Source organism: Ambystoma mexicanum, chromosome 12, assembly GCF_040938575.1.
Source record: "Ambystoma mexicanum isolate Mex_15411 chromosome 12, UKY_AmexF1_1, whole genome shotgun sequence".
Classification (NCBI taxonomy): Eukaryota; Metazoa; Chordata; class Amphibia; order Caudata; family Ambystomatidae; genus Ambystoma; species Ambystoma mexicanum.
The window spans coordinates 1,240,352,934-1,240,378,904 of NC_090936.1; the positions used below are offsets into that span (position 1 = coordinate 1,240,352,934).

General features: G+C 48.0%; 1 protein-coding gene across 1 annotated transcript in view; it reads left to right on the plus strand.

The window, feature by feature from the left end:
* The window catches only part of LOC138513127 (uncharacterized), a 1,268,315-nt gene that overhangs the window by 610,327 nt on the left and 632,017 nt on the right, over positions 1 to 25,971 (plus strand). Inside the window, exon 8 of the mRNA XM_069627773.1 lies at positions 21,612 to 21,682. Within this exon, the coding sequence (XP_069483874.1) occupies positions 21,612 to 21,682 (71 nt within the window). The remainder of the gene's footprint in view (positions 1 to 21,611; positions 21,683 to 25,971) is intronic.

Sequence of the window (25,971 nt, forward strand, 5' to 3'; positions counted from 1 at the left end):
TATACTTTTCTATAGGAAATAGGATTGTTATTGGTTGTTTGTTACCAGGTGGACAACATATACCTACCTCTAAAAACATGTCATTTCAGGAATATTAGATACTCAGTTTCTCATTGCTCTTCAAACTATAAGGTCCTTCGTTATATGGACTACTACAATTGGTTGGCACGCTTATGCCAGGTCTGAAACGTTTGGTTCACTTAGCAGCACTTAAGCCCAGACCCAGGTGCAAGGAGATAGGGCATGAAACTACCTCACCACCCAATTAGCCCAGCATCCCTAATCGCCCATGCCTTCGGACATGAAGATTGTCTTTATACTTGGACTTGCAGAGTATCCTTGTCTTTCAGAATGCACGTGAGTGAGGGCATTCGCTATTTTGTCTGGAACTTCAAGTTCAAGCTCTATTTCCATACTTAACTCACGTGACAGGAGATCACGATTTGGTCCATTTTGCAGCTATTAAATGCTCTAAATGAATTAAAGTTGTGCATACTTTGTGGTCTATCTTGCACCCTAATGTGTAAAGGTTCATCTGCTGCATACTCGTTCTTCTTCAGAATAGATAGCTGACCTTGCTTCTTGAATTTTGACTTTAGGCCAGGCACTCTCTTGTGCACCCTCTTCTTAAGAAACTCTCACCCGACCCCTCCTGCCCAGCTAACTATTGCCCAATCTACATCACTCCTTTCCTGGGCAAACTCCTGGGAAAGCTGGTCATCCTCCTGCTTAATCTTCATACTGAATCTGTTGGTTGTCTCCAAGACCATCAGTCTGGCTTCAGAACAGCCAGAAGCACCGAAACTGCTCTCCTGAACATCCGTGAAGACCTTCTCTCCAACCTTTTTTTTTTTTTTTAAAAAAGTTTATTGATTTTTCAACACAAACAACAATACAAACCAAACCGTAGTGCAATTAACAATATTACAATAAAGCATTTAATCATTAGTGCGCACTACCTCCCTGATCCCTCCCCCCTCGCGAGCCAGTTTCCATGTCACATTCCGTATCTGCCGCACATGAGCGGGCCTCGTTGTCATCCGACCCTCCCGAAGCCATCCCTGTCCCAAATATGCAAGATATCAAAGTCCTCCATGCCATCAAAGAGGCCAGTTCCTCCTCCCAAGACATACAACTCGCCTCCTGCCACACTGCTGTCTCGGCCTCCGCCCATTTCTGTAGGTCATTCCACCACACCTCAACCCGTGGCTTGCTACATTTTTTCCCAGCCCATGGCTATTCTCCGTTTGGCCAGCACATACGCCAAGTCTTTCAGTTTACACACATGTTTCTGCTTCCTAGGTCTGGAAAACCCACCCAGCAGGCATGCCCAGGCGGTGTCTATGGCAAGCGTGACCCCTTTCTCTCCTAGCTTGCGCGCCACCTCCCTCCAGAACCCCTCGATCACTGGGCATGCCCAGAACATATGCGTCATGTCCGCATTTTCTTCGTCGCATTTAGGGCACGCCTGTCTGCCCGCATTCCGGAATTTGGATATCCGCAGTGGGGTCATATACGCTCTGTGCGTGACATATAGCTGTACCTGCTGCAGTCTGGCATTTCGAGATACTTTCCTGTGGTATCTTAGAGCCCGTTCCCACATCCCATCTCCCATCTGAGTCCCCACCTCGCACTCCCATTCCGATCGTAGGCCTGTCAATTCCTTCCCAACCTTCAACATCACCATCTCATACAACCTAGAGATCTCATGTCCCCCTTCCGTCGTGTCGTATATCCCTTCCAGCGTAACCTCCGATTCGTCTGCCAAGGTAAATTCAGGCCATAGTTCCCGAATTTTCCTCCCCAATCTGTGGTATGTTACATATTGGCCTCCATGTAATCCAACCTCCCCGCTAAGTTCCTCAAACGCTCTGATGGCACCCTCCTGCCACACATCACCCAATGTCACCAACCCCACAGATTCCCAATAGGTCCTAATAATCCCCCTCAGCTGTCCGTCTACCCCCGCCAGGGCAACTAGTGGAATCTGCGGAGAACACGGGAGTGGGTCTCCCATCAGTTTGCATGCTCGTCTCCACATCTTCCATCCCAGCCTCACCATCGCCGGGTACTTTCTCGTAACAGTTTCTGGCAACCAAATGACTTCCTTCAGGAAAAATGGGGCACAATCATGCCCGAATAATCTAAGTTCTGGGGTCTCTTCGTCGGAAAGCCATTTGGATACAAACTGTAGTTGGCTCGCTATGTAATAAGCCTCAAAGTTTGGGAGTCTAACTCCCCCTTTTTCATGAGAGTTCTGCAACTTCCAGAGTGCTACCCTGTTTCGAGTGCCATGCCACAGGAACTCTCTGCAAACCCCATTTATTTTAGCAAAAAAACCCTTAGGGATCATATATGGGATGTTACTAAAGTAGTGTAGCAGCCTAGGCAGAACCACCATTTTAATCATTGCTCCACGCCCCATCATCGCCAGGGGCAACTTCTGCCAGAAACTCATGCATGCGCGTATCTTCTCAACAGCCATCTCAGTGTTACACTTATGTTCTTTCTCTACCGTGTGGTAGACATCTATTCCCAGGTAACGAAACGTGTTAACTGCCCAGGGCACCTGTAGCACCGGCAGCCTCTCTATGGGGACACCCGTATAGCAGCCCAATGGGAAAATGTTCGACTTCTGGGGGTTGACCGCTATGCCTGACAACCTCGCATATCTCCCCATCACGTCCAGGATATACTGTAAATTCTCCTCCGGATGACTCAGGTACAATAACAAGTCGTCCGCATACAGGGATATCAGATGCTTTTCCCTCCCAATCTCAATACCCACAATGTCGTACTGCTGCCGCAGGTACAGTGCCAGGGGTTCCAGGGCCAGGATATACAGCATCGGGGACCAAGGACACCCCTGTCTAGTGCCTCTGCTGAGTTGCCATCTCTCGGATATGATTGCCCCCGTCCGGACCCTGGCCAGTGGAGCACTATACAGCAGCTCCGCCCATCTAACGTATCTTGGACCCAGTCCGTATTCTCTCAAGGCCGTCAGCAGCCACCCCCAATTAACCGAATCGAAGGCCTTTACAGCATCCAACGACACTATCGCCATTTCCCCGTCGCTAATGGATCCCATCTCTATCACCCGGTGGAGGCGTCTGTGGTTTTGGGTAATATTCCTCCCCGGGACATACCCTGTTTGGTCCGGGTGTACCAGTTTGCCTATCACCCTCCGCAGTCTGTTTGCCAGGACAGCCGTTAGTATCTTGCTGTCCTGATTCAGCATAGATACTGGCCTGTACGACCCACAACTATGCCTGGGTTTATTGGGCTTAGGGAGCGGTACAATGACCGCCTCTCTGAGCGATTCCGGCAACCTCCCCGTCTCGAACGCCTCATTGAGCATATCAAGCATCGGGGGGAGCACTTCCGCTCCAAAGGTTTTGTAAAATTCGCTGGGCAGGCCGTCCGTCCCTGGGGTCTTACTAGTGGGTAGTTGCCGGACAACCGCCTCCAACTCCTCCAATGTTATCGGGGCATCTAATTCCTCTCTTTCTTCCGTGCTTATCCTGGGCAGCCCAATATCTTGCAGGGTCTCCAGCATATCCTCCCGGTCACCGCCACCCGGATCCCCGTACAATTCCCTATAGTAATTCACAAATTGTTCGTTTATGCCCTCTTGGGTATCTATCTGCTTCCCATCCTCTCTAGTAATCGTCCTAATCGGGGGTCTCGGGGTTTCTTTCTTATATAGCCATGCCAGGAGACGGCCCGTTTTGTCTCCTCCCGCGTGTTGTCTCTCAATATATTTTTTATAGTTTAGGTTACAGAGCCTCCCCCAATGTTCCGTACACTGCTGTTGCAGTTTAAGCACCAGCTCGTTGTCTATGGGCTCGCTCTTCAACGCCCGTTCCAACTGGCTTTCTGCCCTCTGTAAATCAACCAGGACCCCATTCTGCAAGCCTTTCGATTTGGCAATCGCCACCCCTCGCATCACAACCTTAAAAGCCTCCCACAGAGTTCCCGCCGAATCAACGCTGCCAGTATTGGTATCGAAATAACTAGCTATTTCCTCCCGCATATCTTCCCTGAAAACCTGGTCTTTAAGCGCCTCTGCGCGCAGACGCCACGTCGGGATCCGCGCTCTGGGGCGGCCATATTGCCAACCCACCACCAATGGCGAGTGGTCCGATAGGACCCTCGCTTTATATTCCGCCCTGGACACCTCTGTCAAGACATCCGATGTGGCAAAGATATAATCAAGCCTGGTGTGCAACTGCTGCGGGGCCGAGTAGTGTGAGTACTGTCTCACATTGGGGTGCTTAGTCCTCCACACATCCTCGAGCTCGAAGTCTCGCAGCAGCGTCCGCAGCGCCCGGGCTGCCGGGGCGGGCCTAGTCACTTTATCGTCGGATCTATCCATCCCCGGCTCCAACACACAGTTAAAATCCCCTCCCCAGAACACCGCACTCCCAACACACCAGCTCAGGCTGGCACTCATAGTCCGATAGTACTCTGCCGTGCCCTGGTTCGGGGCATACGTGTTCACTACACACATCTCTTTATTCTCGATTGCCCCTCTTACCATAGCCAGGCGCCCCTCAGTATCCAAGATTTCCTGCCTCAGTTGAAACGGGACATGTGGCGCCACCCAGATCAGTACACCTCTGGCATAAGCCGAGTACGTGGATCCCACCACCGTTCCACCCCACTTTTTCTTTACCAGCTCCAGTTTATCTCGGGTCAAATGCGTTTCTTGCAACAATGCGATGTCTATCTTTTGCCTTCTCAAGTATAGCATGACTTTATTCCGTTTTAGATAGCTATTGAGACCCCTGACGTTCCATGTTAGCAATTTTAGCTCCCCCATAATTCACTGGTATCCTGCCCACTCCCCCCCAACCCACCCCGCTCATCCGTGCCGTCCAGATATCTCATCCAAAATGTACTCCCAGGGCTCGCGGTCAAACTTAAACTCCCCAACGCTATGTACACCCCAACTTTCCCCGCACCCCCCATTCCCCCCACCCGTCCCCCCAACACCCTCCCCAACTGTTGCCCAGCTCCACCTCGGGAACTCAGGCCCCCCCACATCTAGTTCTGGCTGTTACACACAGAGCCCAGTAGGGTAAAGTCGCCCTAACGGCCACTTAACTAAAAAACACTAAATGGGGGTGAATGGACTAGCCCCGAAAGGCTCCTTCGTATAACCACAGGTACGGTGCAAACAGTGCATTGATCATTCAGTTCCAGGCCCGACCTCCCCCGGCCATAACAGTAACTATATTCAAGTCCCATAGTCTTCTGGCTGCACTCTTTATCGTCGTAGCGCACTTAACTCTTATTGCCACCTTCATCAGCCTGGACCTCCGGCTCCTGGGGGCTGCCCTGCATGTCCAACCAACCCATGGCTTCCTCAGGCGACTCGAAAAACAAGGATCTGTTGTTGTGGATCACCTTCAATTTGGCCGGGTAGAGGAGCATATACTTCTTCCCCGCCTCTCTAAGTCTCCTTTTGACCGCTGCAAAGTTCATCCGACTCCTCTGCACCATCATGGTGTAGTCTGGGTAGGCCGTTATGGTGGCCTCCCCCCTCTTGATGGTTCCTCCTTTGCGAAAATGCTCCAAAATCCTCTCTCTGTCTCGGTAGTTAAGGATTTTGGCTATCATTGGCCTGGGCGGACCGCCCGGCGGAGGCCTCCTGGCCAATGCTCTATGCGCTCGCTCCACCGCAAAACCCTGCGACAGCACTCCCCCAGTGATCTCTTGGAGCAACATATTCTCAATGAAGTCCGTGGGGTTGTGACCCTCCAATCCTTCCGGGATGCCCACTACACGGATATTATTCCTCCGGGCGCGCCCTTCTGCTTCTTCGGCCCTGTTCTCCAGGTTGCGCACTTTCTGTTCCAAGACATGCAGGTCGGCCTTGTGTGAGGCGCAATCTGCCGTGTTGGCGCTCCCCTCCTTTTCCAGGCTCTCCGTGCGCTCCGACAGAGTCCTCACATCTTGTCGAAGTAGGTTCACCTCCTCCCGAACTTCTCCCACTTTGAGGTCAAGCACTGTTTTCAGGTCCGCCACCACCATTTCGAGCTTGGCTTCCCAAGCGGTTTTCAAATCCGCTTTCAATTCTGCGAGCGCAACTAACACGTCCTGATTTGGGCTAGCGGCGGCCATGCCGCCTGCAGATGGCTTCTCCTTGCTCCGAGCACTTTCTGGGCCTGGTGGTGTCTTGGTAAACTCATCCAATGTGGGTTGTTTCACTTTCTGTCTGACGGATTTATTCGCCATTCCACCACCACTGTATGTCGCGGGCCCGTACACTCCCGCCTCACCCCCACCCCGGGAGAGAGGAGCCCACCTTCCGCTCGCAATGGAGCGAGTCGCTTCTCCCGCACCAAGTGTACCTCCGCAGTCACTCCTTCCGCCACTCGACTGGGTCCCTACCAGCGAGTTCCTACACAATGTGGGCCCTCCGTCCCAAGGCTGCCGCTTGACCAGCACGCGATGCTCCGGCACCCAAGGCGGGTGGTCAGCTCGGGTGGGTCCTAGTGCCGACCACTGACCGTCACTGTCCAAAGCCCGTGATAAGTAATCGGTGCCCACCGAGACTCGCCGGTTCTCTCCCAGAGGCCATTCTCACACTTCACAGCTTACTTTGCCACCGATCACTACGAGAATGCCTCTTCATCGCCCCGCATGTATCTCCTCCGTTGTCCGGCATGGCCGCCATCTTCCCTCCGTCCGGGCCGTGACTCCCGGATCTTCGATCGCAATTTTTCTGTTGTTGCCGGGCTTACGAAGGATTCAGCTCCTCAATATTTATGCAGCATACATTCATGGACGGGTTCCTTCGTTCCTGACTCGCGAAAGTTAGTCTCAATGCACTTTTACACAGGATAAATGCAGGATCTTCAGGAGCTCTTCCAAGAGCGCGTCCTCTCACATGGCTTCCAAGCCACGCCCCCCCCTTCTCTCCAACCTTGATGCTAATTACCCCCCTGTCTTCATCTTACTCAATCTCTCCTCTGCTTTTGACATGGTCAACCATGCCATCCTGCCCAACCGGCTCTGTGATAACCTGTGTATTACTGATCAGGACTGGCCTGGCTGACCTCTTTCGTCTCTGATCGACCCTCCCAGGTCCAACTTGTGTCCTTCCTATCCTCTTTCTCACTCTCTATCTGTGGTTTTCCCCAGGGGTCTAACCTTTCTCCCTGGCTGTTCACCCAATACCTGGTACCTCTCGCCGACTGCATTGCTGCTCTCTGCTCCAACTTTCAGGTCTATGCAGATGACACTCAGCTCGTTTTCAGGATCCCCTCAGCCACCTCCTCTAGCTCTCTCATCCTGGATTATCTGTCTGCAATCCAGGAGTGGTATGCCGCTAATGATATCTGCCTTAATACCAGCAAAACAGAGATCCTCCTCATCGGTACACCTGCACCTTCCTTTCCTGTCACTCTCTGGCCGCCCACTCTAAGCCCTCTTCCTGCTCTCACCTGTGAGGCAAAGATCCTCGGGTTCATCTTCGACTCCACACTCTCCATCTCTCCTCACATCTCTGATGTCTCTAAGAAGTCATACTACCAGCTGCACCTACTCAGAGGTAGTCTTCCTTTCCTCACCTTCCCCAAGAAGCTGACTGTCTCCAGAGCTCTGGTTCTTTCTGGGCTGGACTACTGCAACAGCCTCTTTCTAAATCTGCCTGCTGCTACTCTCTGTCCTCCACAACTCATCCAGAACAGGACTGTGAGACTTGTCCTTGGCCTCAATCCTAGGGATGGTATCTCTCCAGCCCTGAAATCTCTCCATTGGCTCCAGGTGGCAGCAAGGAACAGGTTCAAGCCCTCTGCATGGTCCATAAGGCCTTCTGGGGCTGGGACTGCAATACCTCCAAATCTCTCTTGGGAAATATCTTCCAACTCAAGCTCTTCGTTCCTCCACCTCCAACTCCTTGAGGGTCAGTTGCTGCTCACAGCAACGAGTTGGGGGCATATGTCTTTCTTCGGCTGGTTCTTCCCTCTGGAACAGCCTCCCTGCCTCTCTGAAACTTGAGCAGAACCATATCTGGTTCCGGAAGCACCTCACGACATTCCTCTTTGCTTCTGCCTTTTCTCTTCCTCTCCCCGTCTGATCTCTTGTCAGAGACTACACTGGTCGCCTGGCTACCCTCTGAATTCGGCCCAGGTCCCTGCCTGCCCAGTTGCACTTCTGCACTGCCTCCTGGCATCCCCTGCACTTGTGGTCTGTATCTGCAACCCTAAAACCCGCTTACCTGCACTTATTAAAACCTATTGTCTGCACTTTTAACACTCGCACTTACCAACTATTGGCTGCACTACTTTTTTGTGATCCTGTGTCTGGCACTTGCAGATCGCCCCCCTGGCACTTCTCCCATCCCCACTCCCCTGCACTTGCGCGATCTTAATGTCACTAGGCCTAGTAAGATTGTTGATTGTTGTCCTCCGTTTGATTCCCCTCCCTTGCCTCGTTGCGACTTGAAACACTTGTGAATAGGCACGTTATAAATGCCATATCATATGAGCCTGGCCATGCAGCTTCATAAGCCTATTATTCTTGTTGCAACACAGTTTTCCATTCTAGCTTCATGGGTTCTGGACTACTTAATTCATGGTACCAATGTCCAGTTTCTGTACAATGGCGGCTCCGCCTGCATTCTGTTCAGTACTCACAGCCAGCTTCTATGATGATTTAATCTACCTTGCGTTTCAGCAGCTGTACATTTACTGAACTGTTGTTTTTCTGCAGCACTTTGTGCATGTGTAATCATCCTTCTTTATATTGGAAAACTCACTCGATTCTTTACTTCGTCATTAGTTTCTTCAGGATCTATACATCATCTTTAGACAGTATCTCGGGACGTCGTGCACCCTTTATTATGACGTCATCAATTCATGGGTTCGCTTCTTTTCACACTCCTTCAGGTTTTTCCTCCTGCAGGTGATCATCGCGTCGAGGGTACATTCGGTAGGGTTGTCTCAATGGATATCTTCTTTCAAACACTCGGTACAGTACTGGTATTGTGGCTGGTGTTAGACATGGCACAATCCCATGTGCCCAACACATGGGAGGTAGGGAGGCAGGATCTCCTGCAGATGCACACAGATGAATGTATCAATGATGAAGTGCTGTTCTTTATAAGCATTACATACTGGATAAGGGTCGAGAAGAGAGAAATCCCACAGTGAATGGCGATAATATAGCAACAACCAGCATTTTTTCAGAAAGATCTAGGAAAGGTGCCATGTGTCCTCTGGACCACAGACCCCTATGACATAGGTTTACTGAAGGGAATGGGGAGGTTAAAATAAAGCTTAAGCCGGGAGCAATTTTACCCCGAGCAAAGCAGTGCCCCATGTCCCGAGAAACTGATGAAGGTATATTCCAGACTATTCCAACACTGATGAATCAGGGGATCCTGGTGCCATCGGAATCATCGTGCAATACCACAGTGTATCCAATTAAAACATCTAAAGCGCGGTTGTGGAGATTTATCCAGGATTTGCAAACTCTTAACCAGATTGTAGAGGCAGAGTTTCCTTTAGTTCCCAATCCTGAGACAATATTGTGCAGTGTCCCAGTTGAGGCTCAGTATTTCACAGTGATCGATTTGAAAATGCGTGTTTCTCGATCCCGCTGCATAAGGACTCATGAGACCTGACTTCCTTTGTGTTTAGGCAAAAAAAGATTAAAGCATACTTGTTTGCCTCCAGGGTACTGTGAGTCCCCTTCAATCGTTAACAGGGTCCCACAGATGGATCTAGGCAATATCGATCGTGAGAGTGCAGTGACACAGTATGTAGATCACATATTGATTTGCAGTACAACAGAAAATAAGTGTAGGCAAGATTGCGTCCAACTAATGACTATTTGAGCAAAGAAAGGATATAAGGTGGAGAAGGAGAAATTACAGTATTGCCAGGAAGAGGTGTTGTACATGAGCCAGTTAGTTTCACGTGTGAGAAAGACCATTTTACAAATGCTACACAATTCACATCATTCCTGATCATGAATGATACCATCATCTGCTTATAAAGTTCCAAGTGCTCCCATACCGATTATTTTGCATTCTTATGGTAGGGGTTCAAAAAGCTATTTATGCCCTTTATCTGTCAAATCGGGTCTTTAACAAAACCCTTCTTCTGTTTCCCTGTCTTTTTCTTCTTCTGCACCGCAGTCCATTCACCTTCTGACTCAAAGTTGCTACTAGTACTGCCTCTCCTACCTTCTAGGCGCTCCATATTTCTATGAGACTGGGAATATCTCCCAGAACCACAGTGTCTGGACTCCTCTCGCCTGGACCAAATTAAACAGTCAGGGTCACTCTCCCTGGAATTCCTTTCAGGCCCAGGATAGAACCCAGTTTCCTTATCCGTCCTTCCAGGGAGTCTGGGTAATTCCCCCCTTCCCCTGAATGTACAGAGGTTTTTAGAATGGCCGTCCTAGGCTCAGGGTCTGGCTTTTCTCCTTCCGCAAAGCGGACAAGGTGGTCTCTTTGTAGTCGTATCTTCAGCCAATCTAACTCCCTCACTTTTTCCTCATAAGAGTTTTCATGGTCTGAAGTACTTACAGTATTATTCCTTACTTCCCAGGACACACAGGTCGGGCCCCTTTCCCTTCTGTGTGGTATGGATGAACATTCATCCTTATCAGACAAGGACTGACCTTCTGGATCAGTCGGGCTAAACCTCGGTAAGTCCCACTGCCTCATGTTCTCCTGTTCTTTGCCAGTGGCATACATGAGGTCAGTTCCCATTTGTACCTGGGAGGCTGTAAATGATGGGCCTGAAGCCCCTGATGGGATGGGAATCTTACCTTAATCAGTGGGTCTTGTCCCATATCCTGATTGGTCAGAGTGCCTCAAAGCCTGTTTGTAATTCCCAATTTCGTTTGTGAGACTATCACCCCTGCTTCTCTCTGTCCTTATTTCCTGTTGGTATTCAGAGAGCTGGCTTTTTAATTCTGACACCAAGGCCTGATTAATCTCATGTACCCTGCTCTGAGCTACCAACCGATCTTTTGTTTGCTACACCTCCTGCTGAAGTGATCCATCCTCCCTATGTGAGCCCCGTGAGCTAATAATGAGCCAAGAACCAGGCAGGTGTACAGGAAACATATTTGTATTTATTTAAATTAAAAGTAATAGAAATCCGCTGAAAAATGTCAAAAACCACTGTAGAGAAGGTCCCAGAAATGTCCTGCACCCCTGCCCCCCCAGTGCGAGTTGCCAGTAAAATACCTGCCAAGGTATGTGACGTATGAGGAGCAACTGAACCAACAGAGAGCCGCATTGGGACTCTGCCCTGTGTACGTTAGAAGATCAGTACCTGTTGAAATGCCAATAAGATGACAGCCCAGAGCAGCACGGTACCCAATCAGACAACCATACCATCCGCTGATAGGAAACGATGAGTATTTACAGACTGTCCAGAAGAGCCTGGATCTTCCTAAACGACATCAAACCGTTTATAGGAGAGAGCACTCCTACTGCATCCACCTCCGAGGAATCTACAGACAACAGGGAAGGACCTCAGCACGTGCAGACAAGATCTATGGCGAGGAAGAAGGACGCATGAGCAGAGAAGAAAAGAAAAGAGCCCGTTTGTGAAAATCGTGTCCACACTTAACTTTTCCGTTATGCACAGAAAGAGACAAAACCAAGCAAACAAAAACTCTGTGCAGCCAAAAGTACAGGGTAAAAAGGAGAATCATATATCACGAAACCGCAGTGATACTGGTAACTCGAACACGCTGAACCACACGAAGCATTGAACATGAACTCTAAGACTCTGATAAGTAGTACAATAAGACATTTCTGAGAACCAAAAAATGTTATCCTAAAGCATCCAGTACCAAGACTTTGTGGACAGAATTTATGGTACATCCCGGCAGAAGTCTCAAGTGGGATGTACTCACCTACCTTCAGCTTGTGCTCCTAACATATCCGTCATTCATAGGGAGAGGAACAAGTGTCATAGAATACATTCAAGATCCAGAAAATAAGAAGGTAATCAGGCAATTACTGACTGTCCTCACAGAGGTCTTCGCCGAGTTGCTCGAGCACAGTGAACAAGAGACTAATGCTCCCACCCCAAGTGATCATTGATGAAATAACGTACACATTATTCTTCCGAATCATAGAGGAGTGCCCAGGACTTGTCGGGAGAACCACAGATACACTGACTTTCATCAGAGAACCCCGAAACAATGACTTTTTGAACCAAGTGTGGTATAAACTGAACCATGTGGTAGCAATCCATGCAGCAGGAAAGTGCAAAAACTGCTCACGACAAAAGAAAGACTTGTGATCGGGACCCAGCAAAACAACACAAATGTCCCTGTCCCCTGCAGACACGCAGCTAGCCCACAATGTCCTGATTAGACTAGTCACAGACTATCCAGAAATGGTGGGAAGGCCTGCCGATGTTGATGTTGTTACTTTCCTCAGAGATCCAGTCAATTTACTACACATGAAGACACTTCTCCACAGGATTATGCTCCAAGTGGAACTGTCCAACTTCCAGCGAGAGCTCCTAAGGAGATTCCTGTGAGACTGTTCGCCGAGGGACAGATCGAGGGAAGTACAAAGACTGTTCATGGCACAAAAAAAAGGCCCTGTGATCTTCAGGCCAGAAAGTAAGAGCAAATGTGGTTGACACCAGGAGACAGCAGATACGCATTCTGAGTCTTCTTCCACCTCATTGAGAACTTTCCAGAACTGGTGGGTAGACCCATCACTGTCGACGTGCCCACCTTCCTCAGCAACCCAGCAAAGAAAGCGCAACTCAACAGGCTCCTGAGAGCTATAATCTCGCAGCTGAGAAGCAATTACGGACATCCATTGCTGAGGAGAGCCTTGGGGGGGGAATCCACGATAAAACTCTTCATCTTCCTTCCGCTGAGGACAGAGTAAGAAAACAAGGACAACGTTCTCCATTCTGCTAACATAGGACAGATTGAGAAGAGCGGAAACAAGGATAACCACATTGTGTTCATATTTTATTTTTATTTTTATTTTTATTTCCTGTATTTGTCTTCTATTTTTCATCATCTTTCTGCCGTGGCGCAGATGGAGGAGAGAGACACTATTCTTCAACGTGTCAACGAACGACCAATTGCTAGGAACAGACATAAGAATTTCACCATCGTGTTTTCCATTTTCAAGATCTTTCTTATTTCCTCCTACCTTCTCATATGTTCACTTTTATTTGTATTTTTATTTTTATTTTTTCGACATTTTATTTTTGCGTGATTTGTAGCGAATCCATCTCTTCATGGTGGCATTGCGAACAGATTCCTGCATGTCCTCAGGGCCAATGTGAATTGAAGGGGTGCCCTGGGACTGTGTTTATTATAGAAATGCAAAATGAAAATGATATGATAAAGACGGTAGTCTAACCTTTCTCCATAGTCTAGCTAAATGGTGCTGTGCCGCATATCTCGAGACTACTGGTTACACCCATAAAGGGGACATCTGAATAATACTCGTCACTTTAGCATTTGCTGAACCTTTTTGAGCAACGAGATCAAAGTAAGAAAGGAAATAAACTATTGACTATGGACTTGATCGGCATGGGGGCCAGAACAGTAACCTAGTTTTGCCACCCGCTGAGGGGCGCCCCCGCTTCCCTGGAAGGAGATGCTGCAAGCTATCGTTTAAAGCCATTATATGTATATGCATAGTGATTATTATTGTGTTTTTGTCTCTATCAGAACTGCATTTTTTATTGGTGCACGGAGTGACCCATTGTCTGTGCATCCACCAGATAACGAATATCTGGGTCCCAAAAAAGCACCCAGACCATATATCGTCATCCCTGTTCCTAGAAAAGCTGGTGGCAAAGCAAACAAACTGAAACTGAATGTAATAAATAGTGACAGCTACACGGTTGAGGTTATGAATGATGAGAAAATCTGGAGACAGGGCCATCTCGGAATGAATGATAACATAGCACTGTCCACGGCACGCACCCACACACTGAGTGCACACGAACAAGGGCAAGTGTCAATGGCTACGGAACCTCAGACCAAATCAATAGTAAAAGAAAAACTGCTTAAGGAACGACCGGCTCCAGAAAATAGTGGAAGTAAACAAGAGGAGCCAGGTGAGAACCCAAGCAGAGAGAGCATGACAGAAGCCCTCAAAGAACCGGAAGAAGCCACGAAAGAACTTACTGAGAAAACACATGCGTTGGTTGAGTATGTGTTCCCGCTCATACTTACAGCAAAGAAGCTACATGAGGAGCTGAGCAAGAGAACCACAGAAACTGTAATAACGAGCATGCCTGCTCCAACGTCAGAAATAAGCATCAGGCCTACAATGCTGCCACGCTTGGGGAAGATGACGAGCCAATGGTGGTGGGAGGAGGTCTACAAAAGAATGCACGAGGGAAGGAAAAGAAATGCAAAACATCCCCCTATTACTGCAGGGCAGGAAATGAAACCTGCCCCACCAAGGATAATACCCGAAAGCCTACCCGAACGGAAGAGCAGTACAGACGCATTCAGGGACATAGTGATAGCCAATTACAGAAAAACGTTAAGAATCAAGAGAAGCCCATATGAAACTGACAACGAACTAAACGATTACTTGGACAGTACTGCCCATCTAGGAAACAACATTTGGTACCAAGACGTGAAGGAAGTTGGAAGGAGGCAATCAGAAGGGGAATGTTTCGTTTGTGCACTCCTGCCATACAGCATGGGCAAGTTCAAAATCTTTGTAGCGATAGAAGTTGATGTCCCCACTGCACACTGTATGTCACACATAGCAATGTGCAACACCAGAGGGCAGTTTATGAGGAAAGACGCCTCCCTGATATGGGCCAACGAAAAGGATTTCCCTGATGAAGACGGTTTTGTTCAGGACATCAAAACAAGAAACAGGGCGCACACCAAGAATCATGTGATTAGATATGAGAACCCTGATGTCAAAGGATCAGGAATAAGATGGGAAATAAACCCGAGACTGAATGTCCAAGGGAAAACAGCTGAAGAAGCTCAAATCTGGAAGAACCGAGGCCAAATGCAGATCTGGGGGTCAGTAGTGATGAGAAGAAGGGGTCGTGATCTGCCGAGCCTGGATGGTCCTTGGAGCCTGCCAAGAAGCAATAGAAAATTCACACAGACTATGCAAACCATTGTGGCCAAGATTGGTAAAGCTGCTAACATGGGTCGAAGACAGAGGAGGACCCCTGCAAATAGTACCACTGGAAAACCCGAAACTGTGCTTCAGAAGTAATGGCACGAGGAAAATGGCGGAGAATCAAAACTGCAGACGAATATATGAAAGCCCAGGGATGATGCAAGGACCGCAGTCCTGATGGACCATTACTGATCATGTGGATCCAAGGCATACATAAGGCTACCAAGGAACTGGGGAGGCATATGCACACTGGTGAATGTCCACGTTCCGCACTGGTGATTCCAAAAAATGAACTGAATTTGGACTGTTTCCCGAAAGCAGATGCTCATCTAAGAAGAAGGAGATCTGTGCAACTGGTATCCAGAATGAAGAGGGAAAATTACTTTTCTCCCAAATCAGAAGAGGCATTCCATGCAATCCCGTACGAGCACAGGCTGTTCAGCCTCACCTCAACAGTATTCACACCACTACTCTTGCCTCACATCCAAGTTGGAGTGAATTCTAAATGGTTGCAGATAACCAGATGGGAGTTATTGCAGACCATCAATACCACTATAAAAGGATTCAACGCGATCAAAGAAGAGCTGAGAGCAATCAGACTGATGACTCTCCAGAACAGATATATGCTTGACATGGTTACAGCGATGGATGGAGGTGTTTATGCAAAAATCAGAGAATCGTGTTGCACATTTATACCATTGAACGATGAGGAAAATCGAACCCTCACCGAGGCCATAGACATGCTGACAAGCCTAAAGAACCAGATGACCGAGGAAACAGATGAAGTGGACGATGACAGCTGGTTTGGGAACTTATTCTCCTGAGTCCCGCAATGGATGGCTGACATATTCAAGTTTCTGGGAGCCTTACTAGCTATGGTGCTGCTAGGACTCTGTGTTATCAAGATAATCATCACACAGTGCAGAAAACGGCAAAGAAGGCCATTGGGATGAAAATTATGGTCGATTTCGAGCCAGGTTGGAAGCTCAGAGACCTGACAGATGACGAGATAAAGGACTTCATGAAGGCCAGTGAATTTGCACCAGAGGGAACAAAATTCACTTATCCCAAGAAACGAAGAAGGCATGAAGGAAAATTGATTTATTGCAGTCCAAATGGACAATTCCAGCTGATGACCTGGAACAAAGATGAGCATGTGAGAACAGCAGGAAGCTTGAAAGGGGTGATAAAGATATGGACACCAAAATTGCATGCATTCACGCCATCTTGTGTAAACCCGGAAGACGTTGAACAAGACATTGAAGAAACAAAGAGACTAAAATGACCAGAGGGGGGGTGTAGAGGAGGTCCCAGACATGGCCTGCACCCCTGCCCCCCAGTGCGAGTTGCCAGTAAAATACTTGCCAAGGTATGTGACGTATAAGGAGCAACTGAACCAACAGAGAGCCGCATTGGGCCTCTGCCCTGTGTATGTTAGAAGATCAGTACCTGTTGAAATGCCAATAAGCTGACAGCCCTGGGCAGCACGGTACCCAATCAGACAACCATACCAGCCGCTGATACGAAACCATGAGTATTTACAGACTGTCCATGAGGAGACACAAAGAGCCCTGATGGAAGGCAAACGATGATGAGAAGAGGGCCTGGAAAGACTAACGCATGAGAAAAGGCAACACGCAAACGCATGTATCCACGAAAACCGGTGCAAGAGACACGAAGGACAACACAATGTTAAAACGTAAGAAATGTCATAGCGAAAGAACCAAGATGAAAGATTCGAACCAGCTAATGTGTGTAAATAGGCTCGAAATGCAAGAAGCTAAGAAATCGACACTGCTTGCAATGCTTAGTAGAAGATACAACGGCAAGCGCCACCATATATCTACCTCAATAAGGCACAATGTACTCGTGCGACTCCATTTTGTAAAAGCAGTAGTACGCCCAGGCAGCCAAGGCCTAACTGGTTGGGTTTCATATCCAAACCCAAGCCAGGGGAAAGAGCGGAATCAAAACTCAACAAAGGACGGCTCAGGCCTGGGAAATCGAGGTCAACCCAAGAGAGGGAGGCGAGCTTCAGCTAAGGGGAATCGAAACTTCAGAGCATACCAGCTCACCCATGAAGGTCAAGATAAGAGAGGCCCAGGCAGGTGGCAGGGCCGAAGCAGAATTAAATACAATAAAAGCTGGAAACGGAAGCAAATTCATGGTGAACAGATATGTGACCAGCCAGGCGCGAAGATGTACCACCGTCTGATGTCACCCACATCCGAGGGGTGCCATAACTTTTCCTGATAAGAGACTACAGTTTCAAGGCCTTCCTTAGCCAACTAATTGATACATCGCCATAAAACCACTGATTGATGGAAGGGGGGCAGGGTGAATCTTGGGACACCAGGCACCTGGGTGCCCATTCTGCATGCTGCTAATTAAAGTGGAGATTTATGTATAGGGGTGTAACCTGCCCAATCACAATGGACCGAGTTATCTGGAGTCCTATTGATATCATAACCAATAGGACGTTGTGCTTATAGTGACGTCCATCACGTGTGATGTAGAGGGATGGGCGTAGACGCCCACCCGATAAGAGTTATCCAATCTACATGCTCTATTGTCATATACAGATATAACACATATACTTAAGTTACCTTTCCCAACCAATTATATTGCGTGATGATTCTTGTAGAATTAGACGTCAATGATGACGAGTTTAGCCTATAAAAACAGCTGTTCAACTGAAGTTCGAGGAAGTCGGAGCGAGACAGGTGTTCGCGATGCTGCTGATTTCCATATGCTGATGTATGTATCATTAAACAGACTTCCCTTTGCCAACTTATTGAGTCCTGATTTTTGAGATGTGCTGGAGTATGTGAATCCTGCACCCTGTCCTCACATGGTGCAGCTATCTAGTATTACAAGTTCTCGGGGGTTGAGTACTGACCAATGGGTCCGTCAGTAATTTCCTCTCCCCGTCAACACCACTTTATCCGTGGACAGCACAATAAACTGCTCTCAACATAAATAAATCACAAAAGTGCGTTGAAAATAACACAAATCCTAATTCTCTACTTTCTACAAATTTCACTTCCAGAAATAACTGAACTGATCAATAGCCACACAATTATAAATGTAGTGCTGTGCAATTTTGATTTTCCTGCAGGCTTAAGTGAAAAAAACTAGCAGTAGGGTTTCAATATTGGTACAAATACATATGGCAGTTATGATTTCACCCACACTTTTGGTTTAAAATAAACACACAGTGATTTTGCGGTTTGTTTTTCAGGATCCCCCCCCCCCACCCTTCTTTGGCCTGTATTGGGGAAGTCGAACAGAAAAATGGGAATGATTTGGGGAATTTTAGATTTCTGAACCCTCTCCGCTGAAATCTCTGTGTTAGGGTGAAGTTGGACAAAAAGATTGGACTGATTTAAGTACAATGTCACCCCTCTTCCTTAAAGAAGTTGGGGTCAACAGAACATAAAGGATTACCCAGTTAAATTATAGGATATAGTGTTTCAACGCACACTGGGAAGTGAGCTTTGTTAATTTAAAATTTTTACAAAAATGACCCTGTGGTGTTCCACCAAATGGGGAATTAAGGAAATTAATCTTTTTAGTTAAATAGGCTAAGAATCTACACACCCCCCCACCTCCCGCCCACTATAAAGAGAAAGGATTTAAGGCCAGCCGATTCCCCCACCCATTGGTTTCCCAGGGCTCAAGTCTATTTGTATGGAAAGCCTCTGTTTAAAGTTCAGGACAGCAAGCTGCATGCGAGGACCCTCTGGAAGGATAGGGCAGGGGTCTTGTCACTCCACTCTCAAGGATGGCCTCCCACTCTCCACCATAGTACTCAGTCAGCATTTAGGCCTTCCTTGCAATAGAGCTCTACGCAGATGCACTCTCAGCAATCTCCTCTGGTGTTTTCTTGCAGCTGTCAGATTGTAAGTTTCAGCAGCGTTTTTCGATGATAAATTTCAGCAGCTCTGCCTCTTTCTCTTAGTGCAGTCCCCCTTATATAGCAGCGATGACACCACCAATTTTACAATCTTGTGGGAGTACCCTGCAAGAGGTCACACAATATAATCAGACAGTTACCCTTCTCTCTACTCTCCACTCCAGCCCATCTCTACGGATTGGTTTAAGAGTCTGGAGCAGACATATGGCATTTTAATTTAGAAGCCCCATTTGTTCTCATGTCAGGTTTTTTGGCAAAATCTAGTTATGTGGCAAAAACTTCATAATTTTACTAATAACTGCCATAATATACATATTTTCTGATTCAGCTATCCATGGGGAATTAAGATGACAGCCAGGTCTACACCATTTTGCACGGCCATTCGGTAATTTTCTGCTGTTTACATAAAATCTTATGAATATGTAATTTATTACCCATGTTCCTAATTTTATCCTCCACCCGTTCACCAACTCTCACATTTGAAACATTTTCAGATCAGCCAGAAATCTAGTTTAACTGCCCATTACATTTCCCTAACTCATAGGTGCATGAATTTTATATCTCCAAAATTGCCTGGAAATTACCCAAAAAATGGTCCATAAATGAATGCAATCTGCTTTGTGGTTGCTGGGAAAAAGGCTTACATGATAATACTCCTTTTAAATTAATAGTAAATCTTCATGTGGGACAAATGGCAATTCTCCTGCCTTCAGGTCATACGGTCTCACTGGGCTCGCCTGTAAACAGAATGTTCTTTCTTTATCAGTCTCTTTGAAGTGGGTTACCTGTTTGAAGTTTGGGTTTCATGCTCCCTTAATTGAATTGTCTTCTCAGCTCCCCTCTTCACACCTACTGCTTGCAGTGTAGTCATGCATTAGACAGAGGAAATGGTGCTGCAGAGAAAGCCAGTCTAAAGAACACTTGGCTTTCCACACCTTCCAGAGCAAGCCACCATTTATTGCAGTTGTAGACACTAGGATGCCAACCTCAAGTGTAGAAGACCCTTGTGTCATGTGTCCAACAGCCAGCAAAAGGGGTGACCTCTGGCCTAGAGACACTTTTTCATGAAAACAAAGTGGCTTTTCCTTTCAAATGTCTGCTTGGATTGTGCATGCAAAACATAATATACATCACTTTTTGTCAACACACACCATGTCTTTTCCCTGACATTTTCTGTTAGCAGTGGTACATTTTCAAATTCAAACTGCAAACCCATGTTTGTGTCATTGTTGAAAAATCCTGTGTTTTATGTGCAAGGGACTTCAGTTTGGGGCCTTTGAATGCACCCCACACCCTGGACCACTGGTGCCCCAGAAGTTGATTTGTCACAGGGGTCGCTGGGCGAAGGGCAGAGCAGACATGAACACAGTTCCACTATTTTTTGTGTACACTTTCACCCAAGAGGAAATGTATTTGACCACAAAAAAGGTGGCAGGCGCTCCTCTCCAGAAAGAACATGGCATGATAACCTGTTCTGAGATGAGAGTTTGCAGCACACGCTTTTTGCTCACTGTTCCTGCACCGATGGGAAATATCAATTTGCATATTAGTCTTTGTCACGCCCACATGGGCAGTCCAGCAGCACCGAAATGCTATGGTAATTCCTCTCTGAACAAGAGTACCAACAGCAGCCCCATACATGTGTTTCAGCCTTGTTGGGCCTCATCAGTGAGGTGAAGCTGTGCCTCTCTGGGCACAGTGAGCAGGGAGTCCACGTCTGGTTGCCCCCAGGTAACTCAGGGTGACCTACCCCAAGTTCCTTGCAAATACTTCAAAAAAGGTAGCAGGTGCTCCTCTCCAGAAATAACATGGCATGATAACCTGTCCTGAGATGAGAGTTTGCAGCACATGCGTTTTGCTCACTGTACCTTTCACAGATGGGAAATATCCATTTGCATATCAGTCTTTGTCCCGCCCACCTGGGCAGTCCCAGTATTTGACCACAGAATGAAGTACATTTAGGAAAACATTGCGATAAAGAATCTACATTCTGTATTTAAGAAAGGGGTGGGCTGGTGCTTTTATTTTCAAAGACTGTTTTCAGAAATGCATGCTTGAGGTTCACTTGGTTTGAAGAAAAGAGCAAAGGACCTCTTTTTATGCAGCAGACAGCCCTGGTTGCGGGCACTCACACTGCAGGCGTTTCAATACTGGGAGACTTGGTGCCCTGAACCAGGTGAAAGGTCGCTCCTGTAGTAGCAGCATGCCCTAAATCCCAAACTCAGCAGGCATATGAGCTCACACTCCAAATTAAGGTTTGCACTGTGATAATGAATTCACACATATACATATTATTGATGGTGTTTACGTATTTGTATTTGTATTTTATTTATTTGTATAGTGCACCAGGCCCAAGGGCAACCCGGCGCATATTTTATGGCAGGTAGTTAACATGAATGGTAAAGTACAGTTAGAATCAGACAATCAATTCGTTATTTGGAGACAACATTCATAACAAAGGCGGTAAATGCTGTCTCCTAATAACGAACTGATTGTCTGATTGTAGCTGTACTTGACCACGTGTGCTCAAAATGGCTTCCTTCTGATGCAAACTCCGCCTTTTCTCCTCTTTTGCAGTCGACTTCTTGGCAAAATACTGCATCTTCAGCCAGGAGAAGTTGGCGAAGTACAAAAGGGCTTTTGAAGCGGTGAGTGTAAAATCAGGCGCCTTTTCTCCCTTTCTCGCCTTTCCCCTCCTGTGTCTGGGAAGAGCCGAGCAGAAGTAATGAGCAGCCCCTCACACTATAGAGCCATGAATTAGTGTAACTTTAGAAGCGAGGCACGCTTTATTCCAGGCGCGCAGCTCTTCCCCGGCCCTCCTGATCCCCAGCCATGCCCTGCCAAGATAAGAGGACAGGGTGACACGCGGGCAAGCACAATGACGTCCACACACACAACAAACAATGGCTTACATCCAGCCACGGACACGCGCATAAACAGACCCACTGACCCACACAGAGGCAGGCACACACAGCGCACACACACACAGACGTAAACACACACAAAGGCCCGCACTTAGCCACCCAGATACAAATAAATAAGCAGGCGCAGCTAGACACATGCAATGACCTGCACAGAGCCACTCACACATGCAGGCACACACAAATAAACAGACACACTGACGCACACACGGTGACACACACAACGGCAGGCACACCAAGGACTCTTAAACTGCACAGTCAAAATGACCAACACTCAGCCATTCACCTATACAGACACACATAAAAACCACACGCACTGACTCAGACCAGAGACACACACAGGCGGGCACACAAACGTGAATGTATACAAACAGACACACACTCTAACACACCAAATATCACCAACACAGACACAGAAAAACACACATACACTGACCACACTCATAGACCCATAGAGACAGACACACCAACACATAAGAGAATACACTCAGGCACCCACACAGGCAACCAGGCAGAAATGAGCACACGCACGCATATGGTGACCACATGTTCATCACAAAAACACGGGATGACGAATAACATAAGGGGGGGCGAATTCAGGGTCAGTACTGTCAAAACAGGGACGCCTGGTCACCCTGCACACACACACACACGCACGCACGCACACACACACGCACACACGCACACATGCACACACACACACACACGCACAGACACACACACACACACAAACACACACATCCTCTGACATAAACACATGCACCCATCCAAAACCACACACATATACTTATACACGTGCACACAATCACTAACAAACAGCCAATCACTTATGAGAGAATACCCAGACACACAGACACAGTAAAAAACACTGATTCCCTCCAGTTCATGCAAAACATGTCGGAGCTCTGAACCACACTACACACTAATCCAGAGACACCGCTACTGGCAGATGTGCTCACGCCCAGCTGTAAGTACACTTGACAGTAGAAAGACAATCACACACACACGCACTCTTGCCTGGAAACGCGTATACGCTTGCACAGACACCCACATAAACAGAACTGCATCGACACGCACACATATAAACACAGACACACATGAACACATTAATTAACACACAAATATGCAGAAGGCACCCCATGCCCACAGCCCCTACACACGCACACACCTGAGGCCATTACACAAATTAAAAAGGACGCGGTGACTAGGAGAGAACTCTTGGAATCTGCAGTGTGATTAGCCAGCGTCTGAGCTACAAAAGCAGAGGATACGCGGGCAGGGGGGAGGGAGGAGTGGGGGGGCCCGCTCTTTAATGACCATGGACAATTCAATTATGCTGATGAATTTACTGCTCTGTGTTTCTAAGGGCCCCCCATTATGTGAGAGGTTGAGTGAGGGGCTGCCATTCCAGGGCGGTGGCAGCCCCTCCCCATATGGGGGCAAGTTTTCCTAATTCCGAGGGGCTCTCATTGATACTAGCGGGATTTTCGTTACGGCCCCTTGCTTGTTTCAGCTGCACTGTGAAACTTTGGGGGCGGTGGGGGTCGGGTAGTGGTGGCTGTTTATATCGGGGCTGGGGGGCACACTCACTTGAATTGTACATTCATAACGTGACGCACCGGCGACCCCTTGGCATCGAGTAAACTTGGATTTCTGTTCTGGTCCTTTCTCAAGTGTTCATTTATTTTACCCACGGAAAGTGCGAAAGGACATTGTGTTCACGACTGGTTCAAGGTCGCCCTGATGGTGGCACTCTCAATCTTAAGTTGTACCCATGCTAGTCTACATTTTTTAAACACACCCCCTTCCTTGTTTTATGCATTCATTTCAAACATCCCTTATTCCCGAAATCAAGGAATCTGTGAAACAAGTACAACACCTTGGCAGCCAGACCTCTGCCCATTGCCCAACATGTCTGCACATCACAGAACTGCTCCACACACATCTGGCGACTAAGATGTGCCTGCGTTATTACCACACTGCTTTCGTATCAATACAATAGACACACCACAGACTACCTAGAAGAATAGGGTTTTTGTGGTGCAGGCTTTTACTGAGGCGATAGGCCCCGAGGTTGCAGGCCCATCCTGTGGGTAATGGCTCGCTGCCCAAGATAAGGGCCCGACCGAAGCAAGGGTCCATTAACGAGGTAAGTGGGCCGTTACCCACAGGGTGGGCGCAGCCACAGAGGGGCATATCGCTATTAGCACCCGTGTAGTAAGGTACACATGGGCTAATAGTTTAAAATAAAAAAAAGGAAAGCATTTTCTCTCCGTCAACAGGATGCCTGGCGAGGTACTGTTAACGGACAGAGGAGTACTATACCAACATGGCCGTCATGGAATTGGAAGGCGGGGCTCGTATGGAGCCCCTCTACCATTTCCCCATGGTAGTGCCACTGGTCCAGGAGCTAAAAGGAGCTGCAGCAGCAGATCCTGACCGCCCCAATCAGGTAAGTGGGATGCAGAGTGAGAGGGAAAAAATGGGTACACAGGGGAAGATGGAAGGCGGGGGAACCCGCCATCAGACGGCTAGGAACGTGGGTTGATACTAGTGTGCCAACCTGCGTTCCAAGCAGCCTGATGGCTGGTTCCCCCGCCCGCCACCTTCCCCGCTGACACAGTTTTTGTTGTTGTTTTTTTTCACTACTAGGGTCAGCCCACGTTCCCAGCTCCCTGATTGGCTGGTGCACCCAGCCCGGGTGCTAATGTGCAGTATATACAGAGTTAGGTGCTTTGGCTGCTAATGGCCCCTTCCCAGTGAGCTGTGACTGGTAAGAGAAAGCGGTCATTAGCACCCTCCAATTCACACGTGGACCTCCCCCAGCCCTAGTGATAACAGATAAGGCGTCAAAGAAACAGACCCGGGAATGTCCTGGGGCCTGTAAACCCCATTGATGAATCCAGCATCAAAATATGTAAAAGCCCTGCTAGTTTCGGTTTCCTTATACAAACAAACAAACCTTCACTTTCACAGAGGCTGATCTCTGTATTTTACACTTCAAAAACCTTTATTTGTTTTCAGAGATGGGTATGGTACCACACAGCACTCTAAGTGCCACCACCAGGAAGACTGTGTTATCTCAGTCTGTTAGAAAGCGACACGGAGGGTTTTTACATGCTCTGCTTTCCCCACTCACCCTTATGCCCTCCCGGTTCACTCAACCCTCTCACTTTCCACCCAATAAATGGCTCCCCTCACTTCCTGCTTAGCTCTGCTATTCTAGTTTTACCTGTCAGGTAGCTGAAGCTGAAACTATTGCATTAGAGTACAGATCGGAGGACATTAGCTAGAGACGGACATGCTGCATCCTTACCCCCCGCTACTGGTGGCCAGTAGCCAGAGGTGGACATGCTGCATCCTCACCATTCACTATTGGTGGTCAGTAGCTAGAGGTGGACATGCTGCATCCTCACCATTCACTATTGGTGGTCAGTAGCTAGAGACGGACATGCTGCATCCTTACCCCCCGCTACTGGTGGCCAGTAGCCAGAGGTGGACATGCTGCATCCTCACCATTCACTATTGGTGGTCAGTAGCTAGAGGTGGACATGCTGCATCCTCACCATTCACTATTGGTGGTCAGTAGCTAGAGGTGGACATGCTGCATCCTCACCATTCACTATTGGTGGTCAGTAGCTAGAGGTGGACATGCTGCATCCTCACCATTCGCTAATGGTGGTCAGTAGCTAGAGGTGGACATGCTGCATCCTCACTGCTTACTATTGGTGGTCAGTAGCTAGAGGTGGACATGCTGCATCCTCACCATTCGCTAATGGTGGTCAGTAGCTAGAGGTGGACATGCTACATCCTCACTGCTTTCTATTGGTGGTCAGTAGCTAGAAGTGGACATGCTGCATACTCACTGCTTGCTATTGGTGGCCAGTAGCTAGAGGTGGACATGCTGCATCCTTACCCCCGCTATTGGTGGCCAGTAGCCAGAGGTGGACATGCTGCATCCTCACCATTCACTATTGGTGGTCAGTAGCTAGAGGTGGACATGCTGCATCCTCACC